Here is a 25971-nt window from a genome sequence, read left to right on the forward strand (position 1 = left end):
TTTAGTACCTCTTTAAAAAGCAAAGAATTCGACCACAGAATTGACTGAAAGGCAGATGACTTTGTGAGGCCATGGAGGTTTCTCAGTCTTGCAAAAATGTAGAGAGAAAATAAATATTGAGTTCACATATTTGTGCAGAAACCAAACAAAACATATATGTGCTGTAGCTGGAAGACGGCCTTGAAAGGTGTTAGAGGCTCAGTAAAAATGTTGAATGAGTAATAATCTTTTATCATGGAATGGATACAAGGAAGGAAGCCAGGAATTGTATTTTGTGTAGCTCCGAAATCAATAATAGTAATAATAATAATACATTTTATTGATATAGGCGCCAATTTTGCAACAGTCCTTCTTGTCACACTCACTCATGACACGTGTTTTAATTTCCTGAGATTAATTTACTGAATGTGAATGAGTTGGTTAATGTTTTTTGGAGTTGGTTATGGTTTTATAGAATTATGTTGCTCCTGGGGTGAAACTTGACCTGAATTAGGATATATTTATTCATTTAACTGTTCGGCAATGTTTCATTTTATTTACATAATGGTCTAAATAAATCTTCACATAGAGCTACAATATCCATAGGTCAAGACCTTTATATATACAGTCTATGGTCAAGACCAATGAACGAAAGAAAAAAAACATAGAAATCAAGTGCACTGATTATGAATACGGTGTGATTCAGGTGTGAAACTCTCAAAAAACATGAAAGGGGACTCGGATCTGGATTATTTGTTAACTGATTTATAGAAGGAATGTACAGGCACTTTGCTTAAATAGTTAACTAGATTAATACATTATTATCATATAAAATAAGCTAGTATTTTCGTATTTTATATAGTTTATTTTTGTATTTTATGTGGTCATTACTTCGATATTGGATTGTTTAAATTACAATGTATCCCGAGAGATAGCAGGTGTATAACAGGTAAGCCTACCTATGGGAAATAAAGACCAGGATATAAGGCGCGCAATATATGCTTCGTTGTTTTTCTCATCGCTTATTTCTGTTATGATCTACTTGTTGACTTCGATGAATTCGGTTTATCTCTTCAACCAATCGAAAAACGATGCGCGTTGCGCGCGAGGTGAATCGGCTTCCTACAATTGGCTGAGGTGTTTTTTTTCCAAAGGGGCGTATTTTTCTAGCCATCTTGACTGAATATTTAGCCCCATCCAAGGAACATTAATTTGATATCTTCGGCATTTTGCTACCTTTAAGTTGGGAACAAGCACCATTTGGAAGGTTTAAAACATAACTATGAAACCGGGTCGAGTTTGTGTGTATGACCGAAGTCACAGCGGAGAAGTGAAGGGCTGAAGATGACGCTGTCGCTCCTGAATTACCGGCTAGCTAAGCTAACGGCTAGCATGTCCGCCTTGGTTGTAGTCTGTCACTAGCTGACATTTGGCTAGGTGCAATTATTCTGTCTGGCACTCGCACTGGAGAGGACGACTTCGTAAGGTAAAGCACTCTGATATTTTCGGCCTTTTCAGCGTTGCTTAGGAAACCTGCCGTTTTGTTAAACGACTTCTAGTGTGTCCTGTCCGACCGAGTAACGTTATCACATCAGCGAGAGATAGTCTTTTTGCAGGGGTCTGGAGTACAAAGCTGCAGCCGAAACGTTGCATATTTGCAGTGACGTGAACTAATGTATACATGCAAGTCATTTTTGAATTCAGGCTCGGTGCATACAGTGCGCCTGCTTTCTGGTTTCTGTTGGCATGTATAATTGGGCTGCTAATCAACTTGCAATCCAAATGTTGTCTGTGCTGTTGTGCGCTTAAAATGGCTGACAGATGTTAGATACTCGGGTTGGTATTTAGCGCTCTTCAACCTAACTACGCACAGCAACAAGGAAAAAAATAGAGGATACTGACATATGATTGGGCTGAGGGAAATGAGGGAGTGATCAGGCACCAGATTGGACCAATGGAGAGACAGCTGAGGTGCATACATGCGAGCAGTGCAACTCACAGTAGTTGTGTTTGTGCAGTAAGAGTACTTGAGGTGTCATACTGAGTTGACCCCTTTTTACCTATTAAATGTTGTGACGAGGATTGATAATGAATCACAACAAGGCTTACAATTACATTGCATTTAGCTGACGCTTTTATCCAAAGCGACTTACAATTAGTGCATTCGACCAAGAAGATACAAACTTGAATCATATAAGTACATCAGGTTTCATAGAGCCAAAACATTTCAAGTGCTACTCAACTAACTTTAGATAACCCTTTATTAGTATGTAAGTGCTTTATTGGTAATTGTATTGCTCGAAGTGGAGTCGAAAGAGATGAGTTTTTAGTCATTAGTCAATAAATGCAAAAATATAAAAGCTCTCTTCAAGGAGTATGATTAATAAGGGTAAGATTTATCATGCATAGGAACACCAAAATAATAACAGATAAACAATCTCGGAGGGCAATTATTACATACGTTTGTAACTATTTTATTAATTCATAAATGATTAATTTGTATTTTTAATTCATCATTAAAAAAAAATTCTCTGTATCTGTCAGGGAGCTGGTGTAAACTCCCATGCGGAAGGTGAGCAGGTGGGAATGTGAGACAGTTGTAAGCGGACTCAAAATGGGTAGGGGCCGAGGCAGAGGGAGAGGAAGGGGCAGGGGATCGTCTGGCCAGCTGCGGCCCCCCTCGCCCTACAGACTGCAGCTCTCTCCATCCAGGGAGACTTTGACGTACGCTCAGGCACAGAAAATAGTGGAAGTGGATCTTGAAGGAAGGCTTCATCGGATTAACATCACAGATCATCTGCCAGTTATTACCGAGGACGAGATGATGGCCCAAGACATTGCTGAGTGCAACAGCAACAAGGAGAACAGTGAACAAACGCAGAGCAAAACCAGATCATGCAGGAAACCTTCAAACTGTAAAAGTAGGAGGAGTGGTAAAAATACATCTCACCAGAACCAACGGTCCGGCTCCCAGCAACACTCAGGACCTACTAACTCCCTCCACCCACCATCTAACCATATCCCTCTGCCCGAGCCCGTCTTTCGTGTGCTGAGTTCCGTTACCCCGTCAGAGGCAGCTCCTCTCCCAACAGCCTACTATCAATACATAGAAAAGTCAATGGAGGAGCAGGACAGTGTGGCTGAGTACGACATGGACGAGGAGGACTTGGCCTGGCTGGAGATGGTTAATCAAAAGAGAGTGTGTGACGGGTATGCCTCTGTATCGGCAGACACTTTTGAGCTGCTGATTGATCGCCTGGAGAGGGAATCCATCCTGGAGTCCCGCAACCAGGCCCTGTCCCAGAGCGCCGTGGACGAGGACGCCTTCTGCTGCGTCTGCCTGGACGACGAATGTCTGAACAGTAATGTCATCCTGTTCTGTGACATCTGTAATCTGGCCGTCCACCAGGAGTGTTACGGTGTGCCCTACGTACCCGAGGGTCAGTGGCTGTGCCGCTGCTGCCTGCAGTCCCCCTCCCGTCCTGTAGACTGTGTGCTCTGTCCCAACCGAGGAGGTGCCTTCAAACAGACAAGTGATGGACGTTGGGCCCATGTTGTCTGCGCCATATGGATCCCGGAGGTGTGCTTTGCCAACACAGTGTTTCTGGAGCCTGTTGAGGGGGTGAAGAACATCCCTACTGCTCGCTGGAAGCTCACCTGCTACCTGTGTAAGCAGAAAGGCCGAGGAGCATCCATCCAGTGCCACAAAGCCAACTGTTACCGAGCCTTTCATGTCACCTGCGCCCAGAAGGCCGGCCTGTTTATGAAGATAGACCCAGTCCGGGAGACTGGGGTCAACGGTACCACCTTCTCTGTGAAGAAAACTGCTTTCTGTGAGCATCACTCTCCGGTGGGGTCCCGACGGGACGGGTCTGGGGACGAATCGGTTGAAGGGAGACTGGTGGGGGGAAGGGGAAATCGGGGTCAGAGGTCCTACACTCAAAGCCCCCCACCAACACCACCAAACAAGAAGGCTACCAAGGGCCAGAAGAAGAAGAATACGAAGGGTCGGTCATCACGCCGCTCAACCGTGCCTGTGCTGCTCGTGCCTCAGATCCCATCTCACAGGTGTGACATTTGCATACTGTTGACATTTACATACCAAGCATGCCTTATTGATTTACTGTTGTTTCTGCTGTGTTACAATATGTATTAGTAGTATTGTTGTAGGTTTGGATCCAGTGCATTAAAAAAGTATTTTATGTATATTTATGAATTGATATTTAAATGGCCTAACCATATCACTGACAGTACTGCTGCACCGTTTTCTTTTATGTAAAACTGTTCCATCTCCACAGGCTGAACAAGATCTGCACAGGAGTGGAAGTCCAGAGGAAGAATCAGTTCATGCAGAGACTTCATAACTACTGGTTGCTGAAACGACAGTCACGAAATGGGATGCCTTTAATACGCCGACTTCATTCCCATCTACAGGCCAACAAGACTGCAGAGCAGGTGAGGAGAGAGATAATGTATTTATGTGTTTAAAACATGAAAAAAATACTCTGATAAAATATAAATAAACTATTATTTAATTTAGGGGTGCTTTCAAGAACTCACTTATTTACTTATTGTACGTTGTTTTGGATAAAAGCGTCAGCTAAATGTAATGTAACTCAACAGGACAATTAGTATCATGACATACAGGGGTAATAATTCAATATAATGCCATGCTGTAAGTAAGGCATTGCATATAGCAATTTTTGTATCTAACTTCGAAAACACCGTTTAAGTATAAGAACACCACCGTCTGGATAAAAAAGTCAGTTGATTGCATATGGATTTATAAGTTAATATATAACTACATTACCAATTTTAATTATCAAATTAACAGTCATTAGATGATCAGACCTTCAGCGAACGAATGAAGTCCTCTGAGTCAGTGGAGTCACTAGGAGCTGAGCACTTCACACCATGTTTGTGTTCTCACACTGAAATTAAAACATAAGCCCAGACATCACACTTGCAATGGCTGATTTAAATACATGGCAGGCTTCCACACAACCCTTCACAGCTCTCTCATATTTGCTGTGGACCTCTCACAGCTGTAGAGGTGTGCAACAATTTATGGATATTTATTTGTAATCTAATGCCAATTTTCTTATAATGGTAGGGAATGACTTGAGCTGCTTAAGGGTCATAAAATGCAGGTTAAACTAAATATTTTCTCTAAACGTATCCGCAGGTTTATAAAATACATCTGTATGACATCGTACATTTTTTATCTGATGTCCCTATGTTAGCTTTTTATACAAACTTAAACTTGTTAACATAAAAATCCTCATTGCATGGATTTAGACTTGAGTGTGCGATGTGATCATTATTATTTTCTTTCTTTCTGGAAACCTAAGGGACTAATTCAATCACTTTTCAAAAGGCGTCTGATACCTTTAGCACACTTTAATCTCATCACTGCTCTCCAACGCAAAGCTGGAAGAAAGATTGATTGTGATGGATTTGAAAGATGAATAAAAGCTTGATGGTTTTGTTTCTTTTGTGTTCAGAGGGAGCCTGATGAGAAGCTGTGTGCTGCAAGAGAGGAGCTACGATACTGGCAAAAGTTGAGGCAAGACCTGGAAAGAGCCAGGCTTCTGGTGGAACTCATCCGCAAGAGAGAGAGGCTAAAGAGAGAACAGGTGCGGTGAACAGGAAGTGTAGACGAGCTATAATTATTTGGGGGTATTTTTTACACCCTTCTGTATTGTCATTAATAAGCACGTATATATCAGAGCTACAGAACTACTCTGCCATTTTGCCATAAAATGTAGCTTTTCAAACGTGAATACTTGCTAATTGTTTCCCATCCATGATTGATGGGACAGTTCAATCTGAAAACCTTGCAACCTTGGAAGTAGTCGCATTTTGTTTTTGTCTATTTTCTAAAATCTTACCATCTATGAATCATGTAAGTGAAATTAAAAGGCGGATGAAGCAATAACGAAAAAGTGCTTGGATGCAGCATTAGTCTCTGCTCTATTCAGCATTTGTTATTAATATGACCCTGTGGAGTAACCTTGGTGTACGCTTCTCTCTGCTGTGTGTTGCGTCATCACTCTTTAGATGAAAATTCAGCAGGCTGCTCTTGAGTTGAAGTTGACCCCTGCGCTGGTGCTTCTGCGATCCACCTTGGAACAACTGCAGGAGAAGGACACGGCAAAAATCTTCTCTCAGCCGGTCAATCAGTCAGAGGTTGGTGCAGTTAGAAAACTACTTAAATACACAATTCATACCAAGCATTGCATCTGTTTTGTCTCCGGCTAACAGTCTTATTCCCATCATCCTCCGAGGTCCCAGATTACCTGGAGTTTGTTTCCCAACCCATGGACTTCTCCATGATGGTTACCAAACTGGAGGGACATGCCTATTGCTCCATCGCGGACCTAGAGAAGGACTTTAACCTCATGATCTCCAACTGCCTCAAGTACAACTCCAAGGACACCATGTTTCACAAGACAGCCTTACAACTCAAGGAGGTGGGCGGTGCTGTTCTCCGTCACGCCCACAGGCAGTCTCAGAGCATCGGCCTGGACCCCAGCACTGGCATGCATCTCCCAGAGTCTCCAAACAAACATGGCTTCTCCAACTGCACCTGGGATGATGGTGAGTTGAGTGTGGAACATGCTAGTTCTTTGCAATAATCACCCTCATGCCTCATCTCTGTGTTTATTTCCTTTGTCTTCTTGTCCTCCCTACAGTGGACTCTCTCTTGGACCCAGACAACAGACTGCACCTGACCACAGAGGAGCAGCTGAAGGCTTTGCTGGACAAACTGGACGTGGTTGCATCCATGCGCACCAGTGGGGGTCGAACCAAACGCATCAGACTGCTGCGGCGAGAGATCAACAGTCTCAGACAGAAGATGAACCAGCCGCAGCAAAACTCTCAGTCTGTAAACGGTAACGACAAGGAGGAGGATGTGAAAGAGGAGGAAGAGGAGGAACAAGAGGAGAAGAAGGAAAAGAAAGAAAAGAAAAAGAAGACAAATGTTAAAAATGGACCTTTGACAGCCGTCTCAAACTCTGCATCAGGTAAAAATGATTTTCATGTCGTTTATCTCTGTTAATGCCTTATTTAAATCGAGCTGCAACTTCATAAGTCCAGTGTGATGTGTTGTTTTGTCCTATCAACAGTTCAAGACCAAATTGTTCATGAATAATTAGGGATGTAACGATACCAAAAACTCACGGTACGATAATATCGCGGTAACAAGTCCACGGTACGGTATTTATCGCGATATTGAATAATAAAGAAGAAAAACATTTTTTTTAAAAGGAATTTTTTTTTTAATTATTTAAAAATGTTTTACTTGGAAAGTGTTCTTTATTAAATAATAAATCTGATTTGTACAGCATTTTAGTAGGATAGCAGTATTTTAAAGTGTCAAAAACAAAGTGATAGACTGGAACAAAAAAACCAGTAAAACTCACTAGTCACTCACTCAGCATCATCAGACAGGTTTTTAGGAATATGAGCATGTCCACATTTCCAGGTAGAAGCTGGGATGTTTGGGCGTTTACAATATCCCCTGCTGTGGAAAAAACTCTCTCGCTTGGTACTGATGTTGCTGTTAACCGAATATTCTTTTTAACAATGACGGAAAAATCTGAAAGCAGTCTGTCATTTTGACAAATTCGGAACAGCGCCAAAGTTTCCCCGCAGCGAGGCTCTGGTGTTATGCCGTGTTATGCATGCCCTCCAATGATGGAAATGATATAGTTTCCAAACCATACTTTGCCGTACAGATCATTGAAATGTCTGGGAGTTTTTGCTTTAAGCTGTGCGCGCTCCCGCGAGGTGCATGCATATCTCGGTGGGCATGCATAACACGGCATAACACCGCCCGCCCCCCCCCCGTTGACAATTCACGAGCGTGCTCTCTCTCTCTCCCCCACCCCCCCGTGTCAGCGCGACACGTTAGTGGCGAGTTCAGACCCGACGGGTAATAAGGGATTATGACGGATATTTTACGATCCTGTCTGTCAAAATGACGGACAGCAAAAAAGTCTAACGCCACCTCAGTGGGACAGAGAGATATGATTTGGCCATGGGTGACAGCAGTGGGTCAAACTGTGCATTGTCTCTCCACCACTTCAAAAACAATACAGTTTTTGCCAAGAAGGTGAGGCTTATTGACAGGGCGAGATATAAATATACTGTTGGTACGTGTCAATGTCTCTAGGTGTGTACATGTAGCCGTGTAAATACGATGTCCTTTTGTGTTCTGTTGTTTTATGTTCACGTTGTAACCTACTTGCTGCCATGTTGGACAGGTCTCTCTTGAAAAAGAGATTGATGATCTCAATGGGACCACCTGGTTAAATAAAGGCTTTTTAAAAAAAAATGTATATCGCGGTATTGGGACTCACGACGGTATTGGGACGTTTATTTATCGCGATATTCGGTATATCGTTACATCCCTATGAATAATACAATAAAATGCACTATATCCTGATATTGCAGAAGCTGCAACCAGAGAAGTCTCGATATTTGAGTTAATAAATTACTTATTACGTAATCGTTTTAGCTGTATTTATGGTTCTTCTATAACATTTGTCTTTGATGCAGATGACTCTCCACCTGTGCTGGAGCTCACCTGCCCAGTGTCCTCACCTCTTCCTGGCGAGGCTCCTCTGGAACCCCCCGTCCTGGGCATCGCCCCTGGAGGGCGGCGGTCTCCTGGGCGCTCCTACAAGCGTCAGAGGTCATCCCGCAGCGGAAGCAAAAGCCAAGGTGAAGACGAGGCTGAAGTTGGTGAAACACCGTCTTCACAAACAGAGGCTGTTCACGAGGTCACTCCGCTGGGAACCCCCCCGACTCAGCCTTTGGTTGGAGTCGGTCGCCGTACGTCTGTTCTGTTCAAAAAAGCTAAGAATGGAGCGCGGATGGTCAAAAACAAGTCTCCGCCTCAACAGAACGGGCAAATATCTGAGGGGAAAACCAACGGGATGGACAGCACCCCGGTCAGCCCAAAACCCCCCAGTGTGACCAACATCACCACCTTACCTCCCACCCCCAACGCCTCCCCCACACCCCCCTCCCCCTCCTCACACCACCTGAGGTCCAGAGGCCCCAGCTCAGAAAGTGATGCTGATAAACTCCCTACACCACCCAGTGAAGAAGGTAAGAACTAAATATTGACTAAATTACAGCTAGGTAATTTAAGACGTCCACTTTTGTCACTAATTCAGTTGTGTTTTGGCCAGGCCTGACAAATGGAAAGCACACCTCTGTGGATCATGATGATGATGATGAAGACCAAAAACTAAAGTGAGTACAGAGCCACACAGGCAGTGGACCCCATGCAAGAACCTCTCAGACTTCTCTTGAATATTCTTGAATCTCACAAATGAGCACCTCGTCATGAACAGATTGCATTTATCACGCTAACATAAGATATTTACAACATGTTTAGTTTTGTGAATCCAACACTCGTCCAAGCAAATCCAAAAAGAGAAAGTTTAAATGTTCAGCACAAAAATTCAAAACATATTATTCTTGCATGAGGCCCATTTGTCTTTGACATCCTTAGCCATTTAAGTCTAGCTATAGTCTCACCATACATTTTTCTAATCATAATTCTCCTCTTGACAGCTGTAGCGTCTCCCCGCCCAAACGAAGTCGTGGAAAACCTGCATTGGCAAAAGTTCCAAGCAGTGAGAACGGAGACATCTGTGGCTCTGGTGTGTGTATAAGGCATGCAACTAAAAACTGTAACCATCTAAGTAGTTTAAAATGCCTCTGCTTTTTGTGTGTTTATTGGATCCTAATGGAAACGCTTTCTATGAGCCATACAGTTTAAAAAAGAAAATAAGATTAAGATGTCCTGAATACAAATGAATTGAATGTATGGGAATATCCTGTTCACAGGACAGTCTACACTTCTGTGTTCAGAAAGTGAGACCGAGCTCGGACCCCTGGACCTAGTTTGGGCCAAATGCAGAGGGTACCCATCATACCCAGCGATGGTGAGGATGTAGTTGTCTTGGAGTTATGGTGCATCAGTCTCAAAGCTGACATAAAGAGAAAAGCCTCCCTGCTTCCTATAGAAGGGCGTGATAATCATGTAACTTAAACTGACATTCATTGTTTCAGATCGTTGACCCAGACATGCCCCAGGAAGGGCTTCTTCACAACGGCATCCCCATTCCAGTGCCTCCCGTGGAGGTGCTCAAACTGGGAGAACTGAGAGAAACAGAAGAAGGGGAAAAGCTCTTCTTGGTGCTTTTCTTTGACACCAAAAGAACTTGGTAAGATTCAGACAAGCCGGCTTAACCTCATACTGAGTTTCAAATCAATCATGAGCAGTCTTGGTCATTTTGTCTCTTCTGCTTTTCAGGCAATGGCTACCTCGGGACAAGCTTCTGCAGATGGGGCTTGACGACACCGTGGACAAGCTGCGATTAATGGAAGGCAAGAAACCCAGTGTTCGCAAATCTGTGCACACTGCGTACGACCGGGCCATGGTACATTTAAATCACATCAGGGGAAATGTTAACTTCACTCCCTCCAATTTTATATAACATTTTAGTTTAAATGCATAGAAGCTTTATCAATGCTATTTGAACAGGTGGGGAAGCTGGTTGTATTTGAAGGTTTTTCCTGCATAGAAGTGATTTATAAAATGGATAGAAAAAGTGCTTGAAGACATTTTCCTAGATGAATTTGTTCATTTATTCCTGTAATTTTTGTAAAAGATTTTACACAACCACTATTGCTATGTGTTCATATAAAGTTTTTATTTTAGGGCAAAGTGAGTCAAGACTAGCTGAAAAAAGTGTAAATATGAAATTGTCAAAGGGATCGTCTTGATTCAAAAACATATTTAGATTGTATTTGCCATTGAAATGTCACTGTGTTTGATGGGGTGTGAAAGTCCCAATTAATGTTCACGTCATATCTGGACTGCAAGTTTGGCTTTGGAAGATAATTCAAAGACATTTCCTTCTGAGTGATCTGCACTCCGTTGAATTACAGACCCTATTCGAGTGTGAACTCATTTAGCGAAATTGCTCGATAGATACAACAAGATGGATGTTAAGAACAATTCGGCTGCCAATTCTTCAACTTGCTGTCCAGCTAAGATGTGTGGTCGGTGGGGCTTAAGAGGTCTTTACTTATTTTTCCATATTGTGAAACTGTGTTATGATACTAGAATGTCGGAGTACCTGGTGCAGCTACTTGGTTAGTGAGATGTGAAGCCACTACAACAGTGAAGCTGGTTATTTTGTGCTCATAACAAAGTCTACTGCGATCACTCACTGGAGAACCTGCAAGTTGTCTGCTAATCTGGCTGAAATGACTTGAAAAGCACAATCGGTTCGTTAAAAAAAAAAAAAGAAGAAAAACGTGTAGGATTGGTGGAGCCATACACTGTATGTGGCATTACAGTGCGTGTGAGAGAGTGTATATACATATATAAATACAACCTCAGTGTAGTAAAGGTGCATGTGTATAGTTTTGTAAATATGTAAATCTATGTTTATATTGGCTTACATGAAGTAATTTAAGGAATGCGAAAATCAAATTTAGATTTTAATTTATAATTTGTGGCAGGAGTGTTATTTAAAAAGTAAAATATTGAAAAGATTTATGTATGATGCTAAGTAGCTCTTTGTAATAGTGATGGTATTCACCAACATGTCAGAATATATTCTGTAGGAGTGAGGAGGCACAGAGCTCTGTAGGCAGCAGTGAACGCACCGTCTACAGCAGGACGTTTTGGATCATGTCACATGAACTGTTCTGCAGGATCTATAATCTGAGACAATATTTTCTCACACAAGAATAAATGCTGTTTGAAACAACTTCCTGTGTGTTGTCTGTTGACTTTTCACATGTTTTGTCCAACATCTTCCTCTAGGTCAAATGATCGTTTCAAGCAGGGTTCGAGTTATAAACTGAGCTCTATGGGGGTCTTTAAAACTAAGGCCTGCACACACACACACACACACAGCAGCCCTCTACTTGCTACAAACTTAAATATGAAAAGGTTCAACTACGCAACGCACACCACATAACACATCATCTCGGTTTGCGCAGCACGCTCACAGGCATAGATTGCGCAATAATATATTGCGCACCTTGGAGGTGCCGTGCAGGTGTTCTTTTGGAAAACATGTTTTTCTTTTTGCCTATTTACCTCGTTAACGTAAATAATACTCATTACATGACACATGCATTATTTGGGATTAAACAACGCAATTACCCCAATTCATGCAAAGTGCACAATGATAAAAAGTTAAAGATGAATTTGTTAGCATTATTTATTACATTTTACAAATTGTATTTAGGTATTGCGCACATTTCGGTGTCAAATTCTTTTTGCCACCATAATCGTAGTGAAATGTGATATCCTGACAGCCTTAGTGTCACATTTTGATAGTCTCAGAAAATATTACAGAAAATCAGACATTACTTACAATGCGATGAAAATGTGTCTTTCTGCTAGGTAATAAATTATGCTTGTTCACAACATCTCTACTTAATCAGGACAAGTATAGATTTGTGCAATCTGGGATTTATTTCATAATACTATAGACGTACTCTTAAGACTTGCATTGACAAGAAAATCCACAAGGATGAGGCTACTGTTTATAAACCATCTTTACAAAACTGTCATCGAAAAAAGTCGCCTGAAGTCACTACATCGAGTGTTGACTGATAATCATTGAATGAGCTCAGTGGCATCTTCTTAGCCAGACTAGATGACAATGAAAACACTAGCTGAAAATAATAACGTTGTCAAGTAACAGGCTGAATCTCCTCCTTGTTTTCTGCACAAAATGTAACATGAATGAAACCTGATCATCTTAAAATTTGAATGACTGGGATATAAAGTTCCATCACTGGGATGTGCAAATCAACAGAGAGCAATTTGCCTGTTCGTAACGCAGCCTGAATGACACATGGAGGCCCATCCCTGTTCTGGAAGCCAGTTGTTGTTTTTCCAGTTTATACTGAGCCCGAAAACATGCCACGCATTCATGCCTTGCATATCCTGTTTTGTTACATTGGGTGCTTTTGTTCCATGAAATAAATCTCTATTACAGAGTTTTCGAAAGGTAGTTTAAGTTGTTTTTACTTCCTCATCTTTACTTACTGTTATTAATAGTTATAACTTGTGAATAGCCTGTCATCTGCGATACATTCACTGTCCGCGAGGGAATTTCTTGTCTTAATGCAGTAATAAAACAATATAAAAACATTTAAATATCATTGCAATTATTTTCTACCACAGTTCAATTTAAAACATACTAATGCTGTTTTGCCCTGACTGTTTCTGATCAAAAGCAGTGGCGCAATGACATGCTTTCTTGTTCAGGTAAAGAAATACTACTATATTGAAAGAGTTCATTCCTTCTTAAATATTGTAAAACGTTTGTAGTGTTTGATTCCAGTAGTCGATGTTTGTCTAGTCCAACATGTTTCAAAAGAGGCTTCGAAAATATCTTGGAACCAGTGTACAAACTATTGTTGAATGAGGCGGAGCGCTGAGAGAGAGAGTCCTATAGAAGAGATAAGAAGCCGTTATCTGTGGAGTCCTGCTGGTCAGATTTACCACCTCGAGAGCTCTTGCTGGGATTCGGGGTGGTTGAATACTTTGGGGGGTATCTGATGAAGAGACGGTCCTCCTCCTTCTTAATCCACCTCAGAAGCTTGGTGATAGCAGTGATAGCACAGGCCTTTGTCACCAGAGGACTGAAGCAGGTGTACAGCTCAAACTTACTGGTGACCTGCGGCAGCGAAGAAAAAAGACAAATTAAGTCACGGTCTGCATTATGAGAATATTTTGACTTTTTTTTTTTTTTTTTTTAAAATACTTTTTACTTTCTTGTTGAATTAAATGAGAAAATATATATAGGTTCTTTAAATATAAAGCTACAACCAGAAGATAACTGAGCTTAGCATAAATGCAAATTACAACAAATCCACATACAAGCAACTTTAAAGCTCTCTAACAGGTTTTATGAGAAAATCAATTATAACCTGCTGTCTCTCATGAGAAATTATCAATAAGATAAATGCTATTTTCAGATGTTTGTATTTTTTTGTTAAGTTTATAAACTGTATTTTCTACACACCTGAAGGAAATCAAGGTATTTATTATTAAAGTGTTATTGTTCAAATTGTATTACCCCAAAAAAAGAAATAGAGTTCAAATATTCATTTTTTCCCCTCTAGTACAGTTCATCAAGAAAATTGCAATATCGTATTGTCTTCCTCTAAAACTATAAAAACGGTTATTTGCAGATGTTAAACCAGCTTTACCAACAATTGTATCAGAATGTGTAAATGATAGCTTTAAGTCAATGAAAGCAATTTGGCTTTGTATTGTATCAGAATAAAACATAATGTAATTGTCCCATTATCGGCCACATAAATATAGTTCATCCCAAATATGTATTAGTGACAGTGTCCAGCCGTGAAAAAGTACAACACCTAACCCCCAGTAAAACCACAACAGCTAATTGTTCCCCTTATTTCCATTTGTTTTTATGCTAAGCTAAGCTAACAGTCTCTTGGCTCCAGCTTCATTTTAAACAGACACATAAGAGTGAAAGTTTTATCTAATCTAATCTTTTTGAAGGAAGCAGATGAACATATCTATGAAAATGTTTCCTTTAGTAATCCTTCAAACACATCTACAGTTCACACCCTCATGTCAACATTAGTGAATATTGGCTAAGACAGTATTTAGAAGATGTATATGGCGACAGTGCTACATACCCAGGCGAGCAGGGTCTCCCTCTCAGCCACGTGGTAGATGAGCTTGAGGGGTCGGGAGGTGCTGTGGATGCGGCTGTGCATATACCGGTAGAGGTCCAGCAGTCTCATCTTCTCCTCTTCACTGCTGTATGGGGCCTCCATCTCTGGGCTACATGCAGCAACACATTGCACAGTAAAGGTTAACAACAAAAAAGCAGTCAAAGCATTACAAATACAAAGACACAGTAAAATACAACGGCTATTTTTTCTATCGCTAAAATAATTGAATCTTAAACCTGGTGAGATACACTTGCAGTCTAAAAAAACTGTCCTTTAGTTCTTAAGTATTATTAATATGTGAATGATTTTCCTTCTATTATCAAGGTTTAATTGGCTTTTTCTATTTAACACCTACTAATTTAAATTAATCTCATTAGGGAGATAAGTAGAGTGAATTGGCCTGATTAGTAGAACCGTCTGAATTTCCATTTTCCTAGATTTTCGAAAAGGACACTTTCATTTTTAACGTCTAACCACACTAAGTTGTATTCATTTTCTTGGTTGAAAAATCACAGACACATTCAATCATAAAAAGACAAATTAATTGATTTGTAAAACATAATGCACCAGTTTAGAATAGTGTATGTCCCCACTGTAGTTGCATAGATAATAATAGTGAAACACACCCACACCCACACCCACACCCACACCCACACCCACACCCACACCCACACCCACACCCACACCCACACCCACACCCACACACACCTGGTGAACTGAGTGAGCTGCTGGTAGGTGTCTGGCACGTCAAAGGGCTTGTACATGAAGTGTCTGAGGTCTGAGACGCCCACCTGGCTCACGCTGTACGACTGGACTTTGGCAATGAGGCTCAGAGAGTTCTGCGCCATCATGGCCTCCTCTATCTTCCTCTTGCACTCAGCTACAGCGTAGAAAGCCTCCTTGTCTGTCGAGAGCAGCAGCAAGCAAACAGTGCATTCCGGAGGGTCCAGGTAAGAAATGTATGCATAAAAGTAACAGTCAGGATTAAAGAGGGGGAGGCAGATGGGAGTCCAGATCTCCCCAGCCTGAAAGGCAGAGGAGGCTCCGATGAGGTTGAGCAGGAGATGGATGTCAGCGGGCTCCAACCTGGAGTCCTCGATGACTGTCTTTTCTTGGACGATGGTGAGCAGCTGGTTGTTGGCGATGAGGATGGAGAAAACCAGATTTGGGGTGATGGCTTTCTGCAGTATCTGGCTGATATTGTCCCTGAGAGAGGAGGCCAAGGGTAAGCACTGTACAGCTACCAGCAGGAAGCTAGGGTCAGAGTCCACCAGGTTGAGAAGACCGTCCAGAATCTTCTCTGAGCCCGCCAGAAGTCTCCTCAGGTCGTAGTTCTTCTTGTGTTCAAAGATGCGAGATATGCTGGCTTGTGTGAGCATGCTGATGATCTGATAGTAGACATAGAGGAGCTCTCCACGCAGCTGCTTCTCCGTCTGACGACTGCTGGAGACACACACCAGCACCAGAGGCCCTTTCTGTAAAAACACCACGGTGTGCCCATCTGATGCACGAGGAAAAAAGACATCACCAAGCGTTAATGTCAGTACTGGTAAATTCTACAAACAAATATGATAGTTGTGTATTGTTGTATTTATCTCATGGAACAGTTTTAGTATAATAATAATAATAATAGGAAGTGTGTCTTTTGTGGGCTTTTACACACACACACACACACACACACACACACACACACACACACACACACACACACACACACACACACACACACACACACACACACACACACACACACACACACACACACACACACACACACACACACACACACACACACACACACACACACACACACACACACACACACACACACACACACACACACACACACACACACACACACACCACACACAACGACACACACACACACACACACACACACACACACACACACACACACACACACACCACACACACACACACACCACACACACACACACACACACAACACACACACACACACAACACACACACACACACACACACACACACACACACACACACACACACACACACACACACACACACACACACACACACACACACACACACACACAATTACATTTTATGTTGTTTTAACTGTGCATGCATATTCATATTGCAACCGTGTAGATGTCTTTTAAGAATGCATTGTAAACAAAAAAACACATGTCTAAAATTAAAGATATTGGACATGTTGTGGACTTGTGTAAATAGTAGTATAAACTTCCAAAATAAATTGCTGTGCTACTTACAAAATGAATGTAAAATAGTTGATTAAATGTGTAGTTGATATTAACGTCTCCATGCTCATGTCATGATTATTTTTTTGGTAATAATTTCTTGTCCACTTTGGCAAGCTAGAGTCACTGCGACTGCTCTTGGTACCCACTTCCTCTGAAAAATGGTTACACTTGCTTTAATGAATACAAATAGAAAATTGCATCTATAACAAAGTTGCAAATGTTATATGAAAGAAAACAAAAAATGCTCTCACCTGAATAGATTGAGCGGATGATATTATCTCCACTTTGCACAAAGGAAACCAGCGCCATCATGACTCCCATTGTAGAAGAAAGAGCCTCTTCACTGCCGTAACGGGAATATATGGGTTTGCCTGCTTCACTCAGAACAAAAACATGCTTCCTGTGCTGCCTCCAGCTGTCAGCTGTCACATCCTCATCACGATGAGACATAAAAGCAGGAGGCTCCTGGGTTTCTGCCTCCAATAAGGGAGAAGACCCTCCCTTCACGCCTAGTCCTTGCTCCTCCAGCTTGGCCTTGGCCAGCATTGTGACGACAAACTCCCCAGAGTCGCTCCGCTCATTGTCCGTGGCAGTATCCTCATTTTCTATGTCCAACTGCTGGGAGGACACATTGTTCTGACACTCAGAGCTTTCGGTCTCTTCAGTCTCTAGCGGTGTTACCTGGTGAGAGTGGGGCTCTCCATCCAGACTCTCCTCCTCAGCTGTAACGTCTGACAGTGAATCTGCAGGCTCCTCTTTAACAGCGCTCCTGTGTTTTGTCTCCAACGGATAAGGAAACATGTGATTCCCCAAGAGGGAGAGAGAAGTCGCCAAAGTGTCAGCTAAAATAAAACAACAACAATTAGTTTATGTCATGAATGATAAAGACATGGCAGCTTAAAATGTGAATAGCTTGAAACAATAATTTACCAGGTGGATTGCTCTCACAGGGCGGATCACAAATCTTCACTCCCTCTGTCTCTCCTACTTGATGATTGTCTCTCTCCATGATACCATCCCAGTCACTGGAGATTTAAAATAAATTACAATATTATTATTATGTATTATATTACAACAAAACAATTCGAAATGAACAGCAGTATAGCTAACTTATGTATAAAGGTGGTTGTAGCTAAAGCATGCATGCACATCTCAATCTCTTATGAATAGGAGCAGTCATACTGGAGCAGTGGTCAGGTCACATGATAACAGAAAAAATGGTTACAACTCCAAGATACCAAACAGACTTACATTTTACACTGATTTAATCTCCTAGCAGCCTGGCTAATGTGACACTGCAGACACACGGCAGTCGGTTAAAAGGACGGGGAGTACCGGTAATTGGTGTTTGACCGCCAGAACTAGAGAACAGACGTTTCTTAGTGTACGAACTCCTTCACAATCAAGAAAGCCTACCTTAACATTCTGATAAATATGTCACTGTATATTCCGATGCAACTAATGAAATGTTGCTGTCTGCACTCTGCAGTTACATGGCTAACACTGCTTGCTAGCAAGCGACACTCACAGATCAATTTCATGGCCTCGGCTTAACAATCAGCATGCCAGTAATCGTGATCAGCTCAAATCAGACAGATAAAGGAAAAGAAAGATACTTACGATTTTGAGCCGTCCAAACGTTGAGTTGAATATTTAATTCACTACATCAACTTTCATCAACAGCCCGGCTCCAAACAAGCTGTCAGGAATGAGAAGCAGAAAACAAATGTTCCTCTTACGACAGCAGACATCCGGAATCTCTGATGACAAGCTAATCTGACCAATCAGGCTGCTCTGCGGCGGGTTTAGCCCCGCCCCCTCACGCTGTGTTCCTTATGCACTGCGTATGAGAGCAATGTACGTTGTAGCCTTTATACATACAGTACAGTCTATGGTTGTAGCTGGATGCGCGTAATATTTAAAGTTTATACTTTATACATTTAAAACAGGAATCCCATCTTGCTATTTCAGCATTAGCCACATTGTGCCATCAGCGCTCCCTACGAGTATGTGATCAGCAGTGTTCCCTACCAACATCTTAGAGAGATAAACATTTGTTTGTATTATACATCTGTGGGTTTGAACTCTAGCAATATTTTTTACAATAAACATACAGTCTCCTGTATGTCCGGATCGATACAATACTTTCACGTGCAACAGTAAGGGTTACTTGATACCCTTACTTATGTGACCTGCAATGTGCAATATACACAATAATCACTTGTTATGTGAACAAAATATTTTTTTAGAAATGTCCCAACCTTTTTAATAATGTCTCAACACCTTAATATGTTATGTCCCTTCGTTTTTTAAATTGGTAGGCTACTAATTTTAACTTGTTTTATTCTATTACTAACGTGTGTTTTTCTTCTCTATATTAAGTTAGCTAACACACTTATTATCGCATGCCTTTTTTAACTGCTCTTCGACTTTTGCTGCAACACTGTAAATATCCCCGTTTAAAGGAATTATAATTCTGATTCTGAAATTAGTGGTTAAGCAAACTCTATGGTAGTGCTGGGCTCACAAATGTGACTACGAGCTAAGTAAACTCACATTTATGCTGGTTTTAGCATTACATTTAATTTGAAACACATACTAAACAGCCGGACGTGCTGTAGACATATACATGCTCCAGTATAATATTTATTAAATGCAAAGTTGGCTAGAGAAGACACCGTTTATTTGAACGATGTATGTTGTTGTAAGCTAGCAGGGCTAAACTACGTAACATCAGTCTATGAACGTAACCTACGTCATATCCGATTCTCCAATCCTCGCCACTGACACAAACAACGTAACGGTAGGGACAGGGAAGAGATGGCGACCAGTATGTCAAACGCTAACGTTACCTAGCCAAGGTGATGTTTTTTAAACTACCCATCAGATAAAGAGTTTACCTTGTTGATTTCACATAAGCTAAATAACCGGACACTATGGAGGAACCGTGGGACTTTGAGTTTCTGTCCCGCATCGCTGACAGCTGCTTGTCGTTCCTCTCAGAATTTGTTGACGACTGGCTCGCCAACGATATGAGAGTTTGCATATTCAAAATCCTACTCAGCTGGCTAATTGTAAGTCTTATCGCCATTCACTTTGCCTGGAAAGTGTACGGAAATACAGTCAACGACATGTATTATCGGCAAGGTACGTTTTCTTTGAGCGTATCTGTATCAGTTGCTAAACTAGCGCTAGCCAGGTTGGCTTCATCTCTGGTGTGTTTGTGTTGATTTTTAGGGACTGGACAGAATGGAGGCACTCCTGAAACAGCATCTCATCTGAGTGGATGGTAGGTGTCCGAGCATCCGTGTCGCTACACACAGGTAGATGATCCTCCTCACACTATAGTATCTGCTGCTCTAAAGCTTCAGTTTATATAGAACTGAGCATCAGTGCAACAGTTACGATCTTTGCTCTTTATTATTATTGAATACCTAATAATTAAGGGATATATATTTCCTAGTTAAAAATGTTGAAAGGATAAAGTGTAATCTAAACGTAATACATTATTGCCAACAGATCACTAATAGGGGTGGGGGAAAAAGTGTATAAGAGCCTGAGGTCTTTTATCATACTTTTTTGATTTAGCAAAAGCATTATGTTGTTCTTGCAGGGAAGGCAAAGCAGGAGATACCCTAAAGACTCATCGCGATTAACAAGACATGGGTGTCGGACCTTTTCCAAGTGAGAGCTGGACTCCTGTAATGAGACATTAAATGCACCCTCAGACTTTGCTTCAATGCATTCAAGATGCATGCACATTCTGGCAACTGCCCGAAGAAACATCTGCTATGCATACCAACAGTGTCACACTGATATCCACTGTATCAACTACATAGTGCTCTGAGTTGTTTATTTATTTTTCAAGAGGCTTCAGTACAAATGGGTCCTACAATGATGGGATTGTGTGTGAATTGAGGTGCTTTAAGAACACGGACACGGTGGCACACACTTACCGCAGAGCAAATTAACACTGTTTCTCATTACCTGAGAGGAACATTGTGTGAACCTAATGTGAGATACAGAGTGCCTGATTAGAGTATTTACCCCTCTTTGACTTTTTCCATGTCATTTATTAAACATTGAACACTCAGCCAACTCCTGTGCCAAAATAAAACAACAAATCAGATACAACGGATCAAAATTAGATTCTGATATTAAATACTTTGACTGTTTTGTTAAGAAATGCAGCATTGTACTGCACTTCACCAGTTTTAGTATAACATCTGCAGCAGGAAAAACATACGTGAGATCTGGGCTGTGCCAGCCGCCACGAAGCATTGCAGCACGTTGTATCGATGTTTCTGTACAGGAGGCCCTAGTGGCTTATGATGGGAGAGGCTCAGCTGAATGAACCACAATACAGGAAAAGTCCTGAAGGAAAAACTGCTGCATTTAGCTTGAAAACAAAGCCAAAATGGCTTTAAACAACAATGTTTAAGTTCTTTAGTGATCAGTTCAGAGTCCACACCTCAGTCCAGATTAGATAATAATTTGGTCATCAGATTTCCAAAACTGAAAGAAATCTATCCATAATTAGTAGATTCAAAGCCATAATTGCTGCCAAAGGTGCTTCCTTTACCTGAGGATTAAAACATTTTCCTATGTGATCAACCATTTAGAAAAAAAATTATGTTAAGTGGCAAAAAGATTAGTTAAATCCACTTGGGATTTAATGTAAAATAATAAAACATGAGAAATTCAAAGGGGAGTTGAATACTTTCACAGTGCATTGAATGAGCCATCTTACCATCAGCTATTATAACTGATGTTATAATACTGTTATAATGGTGAAGATAAGACAATGTACTGCAGTGTGTATTTACAGAAATGTTTAATGATGTGCATAGTCCTAGTCAAAGGAACTAAACTACAAAATCATCAGCATATTTGAGATAACTTGAAGTTCCTGAGAAGAAAATACAACTGTGCAAGTTTTATGTAAATGCTTGGTTGATATTAAATGTGTTGTTTTTGAAAATACTGACGTCATTGCAACTCTCATTTAACGTTTTGTATACACTCTGTGGCCGTTAAAATGTAAACAGCAATACTAGTTTTGCCTTCAGGTAGATAATACTAATAATAACTAACTAATAGTTTCACAAGTAAAATATCTAAGTTGACTTGGAAGAAACAGATACTACAAAGCCAAGCCAGATAGACTAGTAAATTACTTTATTTATTTGATGTATTCCCTAGAACTAGATCCTCTTATTTTGTGAGCTTTATCCTATGTTAATAGGGATTGGTGGAATTAGCAGCATGTGCACATCCATCACATTGGTGCAGGTTAAGCCAGGTACAAGTAAGCGCTGCCCAGCAGAAAGACGTGAAAAAAACGTGTAAGAATCATTGTTGGTGAGGAAGTTGTTGACGTCCAGCGCCTGTGCTTGTGCCTCTTCGTACAACCCCCCGTCCGTGATGGCCCCCGCTGCATCAGTGGGTCCATCCTGACCATCAGTTCCACCGCTCAGGAAGACGGGGCCGGTAGGCGGGAGCTGCATGCCTCTCAGCTCCAGTCCCACTCGCAGAGCCAGCTCCTGGTTACGACCACCTCGACCCTTGCCTGTCAGCTCCACGGTGGGCTCACCTCCGGCTAACAGACACGTGGATCCCCATCCTTCTGTACGTCCTTCACCCAGAACCTGCATGGTACGGCAGAGGTCCCAGCTCTCCACTCCAACTTCAGGCCCCAGCTTCAGCAGCTCAGCAGCAATCTCTGGAGGAGGTTCCTCTCGAGAACATGCAAAGCGGGCCAGAAGGCCGTAGAGTTTGGAGACTGCCCTCACATCACCACACACTCCTGGTGCCAGCACAAGAGGGCGGAAACCTAACTCTAGAGCACGGCGACCTGCCGACTTGAGGGCAATGCTGTTGGATCCAATGACAGTGTTGAGAACACGCCCCGATCTGCTGGATTCATTTGTTTTATGGCTCCTACTTGGACTTGGTCTCTCAAGGACCTCCTTTACTGAGGCTGGAAGCGAGTTCAACAGCTTGTAATGTTCAAGGACTGATAAAACTTCTTCAGGCCACACCTCACTTGGTACTGTGGGGCCGCTGGCAATGAAGTCCAGAGGGTCCCCTATAACATCTGACAGTATCAGTGAAACTACCTGTGAAGAAGTAATTAGAGAAGTGATGTTTAAAGTGGAGAATGAGTTCCGTATGATAAAAAGTGGATTAAAGAAAGGTGTATTACCTGGGCAGGGTGAGCATAATGCGCAAGTCTTCCACCCTTCAACAAAGACAGGGCGCGTCGCACAGTGTTCAGCTCTTGAATAGTGGCACCAGCACCTGCAAGTTTGCGGGTAACATCCTGTTTCTCTTGCAACGAGATTGGTGGGATGGGTGCAGGTAATAGCGCTGAACCTCCACCTAGACACAGTTTTGACACTTTGCATCAGTGATTTACATTACAAGGTCTCATTTTGTAAAGAAAAAGCAACTAAAATATCTAATTCTTGCCTGATATCAGTACAAGTAGCAGGTCTTCCTCCGTCAGTTCACTGGCTAATTGCTTGATTACTTCAGCGGCCTTCTGGGCATCAGTATCAGGCAAGTTGTGTTTAGCTCCCTCCATGACTCTGATGCGACTGTTTTCTTTTAACAACAGGTGGCTGGGATAGAAGGGATACATTTTAATATTCTGATTACTCCTATTTTTGTAGAATCGTTGTTATTTACATCCTATGGTTTTTGCTTACTCTTTTCCGTTCTGCTGCAATGTCTGCTGAATCCCATGTGGCACGCTTACTACTCCTTTGACTAAATGATCCCCCAAAATCCTCTCTGCCTCTGCAGCCATACCCAGTACAGCTTTTCCGAAGCCCACCAAATGCAGGTTGTGTTTGAGTGTAAATGTGTGACCATTGATAATGACCGAGTCCTGCTTGCGCTCTATACTCTGTCGGACCACTGTGTCTGGCTGCACAGCTTCCACTGCAGCTGCAAACACCATGCGTGCCCTGGAGTCCATTGACATTTTGCACAACGCAGGTTTTCGCCTGCCCACGTGAACCCGAAAAGGCTGATGCCGAAACAGGGAAAGAACACGGGCCATGGAGAGTTCACTTACTCTGAGCAGTAATTGCCTATGGAAATAAAAAAATAACAGTTACAAAGACGGTTCCCACAAAATATTTTATTTTAAAATGCCACATAGAATTTAGCAATGTGCAGAGAGGGAAATGTCAGATATTTAGTTTTTCACAACAAAAAAAATTGTGGCCACTTTTAACTCAAGTAAATATTGAAAATAACAGGGCAATTGTTTATTTACAGTGAACCTGCTGAGTTTTCAACATTGTGCACCCTAACCCATAGAACTACTATTTCTGCAGTTATAACTGGAATAATTGGCTCAGAACTCAACAGTAAAGTAATACATTTAAGGCGAGTGGTCACTTACAAATTGAAATATCATGTTGCAGAGTCCACTGACTTCTGGCTTTATTAAATATTACCCATGGTTAAATCTAAAGAATTCATGATAAGTGTGGTACCTATTCTACTCACATACATGTATCATTTATTTATGTGTTGCTTGTCAGCTTACTAAAAGGCTGAAAATAAGGTTTTCAGAACCTTCAAACAAAACCCTACATAGATAATAGCTGTTATCATCATAAGCCAGTAACACATTTCCCGGAATAAGCTTTCCAAAGATTCATGAGACGGCCTACCTGCAAAGGTTGTAAATGGGATATAAAGCCTGTGGATTTCTGTTGAAGCCTGTATTGTAGACTCCAGCTCAGCAGTCAGGCAGCGTACGGAAATATGACCAGAGACTTACTGGAGTTGTTTACCCTGTGGGTAATGATTGACTTAATAGACCACAGGACCCATCAGACCCCTGACCACCCAGCTGTGCATCAGTCCCTGTAGTTGTTTATTTCTGTCCCTCAGGACCAGGCGAACGAGAAAGAGTAGTATCTCACTGAGTAGACTTTGGAGCCATTCATACTAGTTCAAAGATTACAAAACCTACAGTATAACTAGTTTGCACTGAATTCATGTTCATGCTGGTGACAAGTCTTGTTGTCTCTAAGTTTGCCAGGAATTGTTTTTTGACATAACGTATATTATAACTGATTGTATCAATATACCCTACAGGCACAATTGGTAAAGTCACAAATAAGCATATTAAATACATGTGTTAGTGTAGTTTATTATAGGCCATGACAAATTATTTATCCCTTAAGAAAAACACACACACACAGTGACTCGCACTGATTGAACCATAGACTGTGTAACCGATTAACCACAAGATGCTCTTTAGTATTTAATGAATGCACTACTAATTCAACAAACTACGTATGTCATTGTATGAGATAAGAGTACAATAAATAAAATACAATTCCCTTATGGGTCACAGATGTTGGTGAAAGAGAACTGAACCTGAGGAGTTCTCGAGCACGAGTTTGTACGTTACCATGATCGCCGTCGACATTTTACACTGTCCCATGTTGTTGTTTTTTAGGAACCTCTAATATATCTATGCACCTGTGTAAATCTTCGCACTTTTGACATTATGACAAATACACGGGCTGCTAACGGATAAGGTAAAATGGATTCCTACCTCACAATGTCTTGTTTGTGAGAACAAATCCCCTGGTGTTGTTTTCTTCCTCACTTCTCCTGTGTCCATTTCGCTACCAAGGGCAAAACCTAGAAGTTGATAGAAAAGAGAACAGACAATAAACTCTGTTTTAGAGCAGGCAAACAAAATTGGCCGAAAGTGCTGGACCAGACTGTTGACACAACACAGACCTTATACGTCCATTCACCAGACAGGCAAAGAGAGGAATAAACTGTAAGATATAATTGTATTCTTAATTGGCTGTGTGAGCAAGTTATTGTCACTTTATTCGGGTTCTTTCATGGCTACTTTATGGAGGAATTTACGGAACATGGATTATTTTTTAGGTCTTCATAATGCAACTATCGCGATATCTATCGTAGTTTCCGGACAATGCGC

General features: G+C 41.5%; 4 protein-coding genes across 8 annotated transcripts; 2 read left to right on the forward strand and 2 right to left on the reverse strand.

Moving 5' to 3' along the window:
- Positions 1-1144: 1144 nt before the first annotated feature.
- brpf3a (bromodomain and PHD finger containing, 3a) lies at positions 1145-11783 on the forward strand. Of its 3 annotated transcripts, XM_034219247.1 has the most exons (13): positions 1145-1465; positions 2524-4047; positions 4278-4434; positions 5484-5615; positions 6040-6168; positions 6267-6579; positions 6675-7007; positions 8545-9099; positions 9183-9246; positions 9571-9659; positions 9847-9944; positions 10072-10226; positions 10316-10499. In XM_034219247.1, exons 2-13 carry the CDS (start codon positions 2543-2545, stop codon positions 10497-10499), a joined length of 3714 nt encoding a protein of 1237 aa, XP_034075138.1. In that variant the 5' UTR covers positions 1145-1465; positions 2524-2542. The 3 variants fall into 3 exon arrangements, with proteins under 3 accessions (XP_034075138.1, XP_034075137.1, XP_034075139.1); XM_034219246.1 differs by lacking the exon at positions 1145-1465 and having other exon boundaries at positions 2543-4047; positions 10316-11783; XM_034219248.1 differs by lacking the exon at positions 1145-1465 and having other exon boundaries at positions 2543-4047; positions 9871-9944; positions 10316-11783.
- Positions 11784-12224: 441 nt separating this feature from the next.
- mon1bb (MON1 secretory trafficking family member Bb) lies at positions 12225-18737 on the reverse strand. Its single transcript, XM_034218959.1, has 6 exons — positions 18609-18737; positions 17919-18013; positions 17240-17830; positions 15454-16246; positions 14707-14854; positions 12225-13712 (listed from the first exon to the last, which is right to left on the reverse strand). The coding sequence occupies exons 2-6, from the start codon at positions 17995-17997 to the stop codon at positions 13485-13487; spliced, it is 1839 nt and encodes a 612-aa protein (XP_034074850.1). The 5' UTR covers positions 17998-18013; positions 18609-18737; the 3' UTR covers positions 12225-13484.
- Positions 18738-19747: 1010 nt separating this feature from the next.
- tcta (T cell leukemia translocation altered) lies at positions 19748-21969 on the forward strand. The gene is made up of 3 exons (XM_034219001.1): positions 19748-20135; positions 20226-20277; positions 20602-21969. The coding sequence occupies exons 1-3, from the start codon at positions 19925-19927 to the stop codon at positions 20642-20644; spliced, it is 306 nt and encodes a 101-aa protein (XP_034074892.1). The 5' UTR covers positions 19748-19924; the 3' UTR covers positions 20645-21969.
- A 182-nt stretch (positions 21970-22151) lies between these two features.
- glyctk (glycerate kinase) lies at positions 22152-25956 on the reverse strand. Of its 3 annotated transcripts, XM_034218993.1 has the most exons (7): positions 25764-25954; positions 25573-25661; positions 24677-24800; positions 23699-24085; positions 23460-23611; positions 23194-23369; positions 22152-23107 (listed from the first exon to the last, which is right to left on the reverse strand). In XM_034218993.1, the coding sequence occupies exons 4-7, from the start codon at positions 24052-24054 to the stop codon at positions 22217-22219; spliced, it is 1575 nt and encodes a 524-aa protein (XP_034074884.1). In that variant the 5' UTR covers positions 24055-24085; positions 24677-24800; positions 25573-25661; positions 25764-25954; the 3' UTR covers positions 22152-22216. The 3 variants fall into 3 exon arrangements, with proteins under 3 accessions (XP_034074884.1, XP_034074883.1, XP_034074885.1); XM_034218992.1 differs by lacking the exon at positions 24677-24800 and having other exon boundaries at positions 25764-25956; XM_034218994.1 differs by lacking the exon at positions 25764-25954 and having other exon boundaries at positions 25573-25750.
- Between the last annotated feature and the right edge of the window lie 15 nt (positions 25957-25971).

This window comes from Gymnodraco acuticeps, unplaced genomic scaffold, assembly GCF_902827175.1.
Source record: "Gymnodraco acuticeps unplaced genomic scaffold, fGymAcu1.1, whole genome shotgun sequence".
Taxonomy (NCBI): domain Eukaryota; kingdom Metazoa; phylum Chordata; class Actinopteri; order Perciformes; family Bathydraconidae; genus Gymnodraco; species Gymnodraco acuticeps.

Coding starts and splice junctions, on each gene's coding strand:
- brpf3a (XM_034219247.1), top strand. CDS start 2,543: ATGCGGAAGGTGAGCAGGTGGGAATGTGAGACAGTTGTAAGCGGACTC. Junction 9,247..9,570: donor GATGAAGACCAAAAACTAAA/GTGAGTACAGAG, acceptor TCCTCTTGACAG/CTGTAGCGTCTCCCCGCCCA. Junction 9,945..10,071: donor ACCCATCATACCCAGCGATG/GTGAGGATGTAG, acceptor TCATTGTTTCAG/ATCGTTGACCCAGACATGCC.
- tcta (XM_034219001.1), top strand. CDS start 19,925: ATGGAGGAACCGTGGGACTTTGAGTTTCTGTCCCGCATCGCTGACAGC. Junction 20,136..20,225: donor CGACATGTATTATCGGCAAG/GTACGTTTTCTT, acceptor GTTGATTTTTAG/GGACTGGACAGAATGGAGGC. Junction 20,278..20,601: donor GCATCTCATCTGAGTGGATG/GTAGGTGTCCGA, acceptor TTGTTCTTGCAG/GGAAGGCAAAGCAGGAGATA.
- mon1bb (XM_034218959.1), bottom strand. CDS start 17,997: ATGGAGAGAGACAATCATCAAGTAGGAGAGACAGAGGGAGTGAAGATT. Junction 17,831..17,918: donor CTGTGAGAGCAATCCACCTG/GTAAATTATTGT, acceptor GTTTTATTTTAG/CTGACACTTTGGCGACTTCT. Junction 14,855..15,453: donor CAGCTCACTCAGTTCACCAG/GTGTGTGTGGGT, acceptor TGCTGCATGTAG/CCCAGAGATGGAGGCCCCAT.
- glyctk (XM_034218992.1), bottom strand. CDS start 24,054: ATGGCCCGTGTTCTTTCCCTGTTTCGGCATCAGCCTTTTCGGGTTCAC. Junction 23,612..23,698: donor TTGCAGCAGAACGGAAAAGA/GTAAGCAAAAAC, acceptor CTTCTATCCCAG/CCACCTGTTGTTAAAAGAAA. Junction 23,370..23,459: donor GCTACTTGTACTGATATCAG/GCAAGAATTAGA, acceptor AACTGTGTCTAG/GTGGAGGTTCAGCGCTATTA.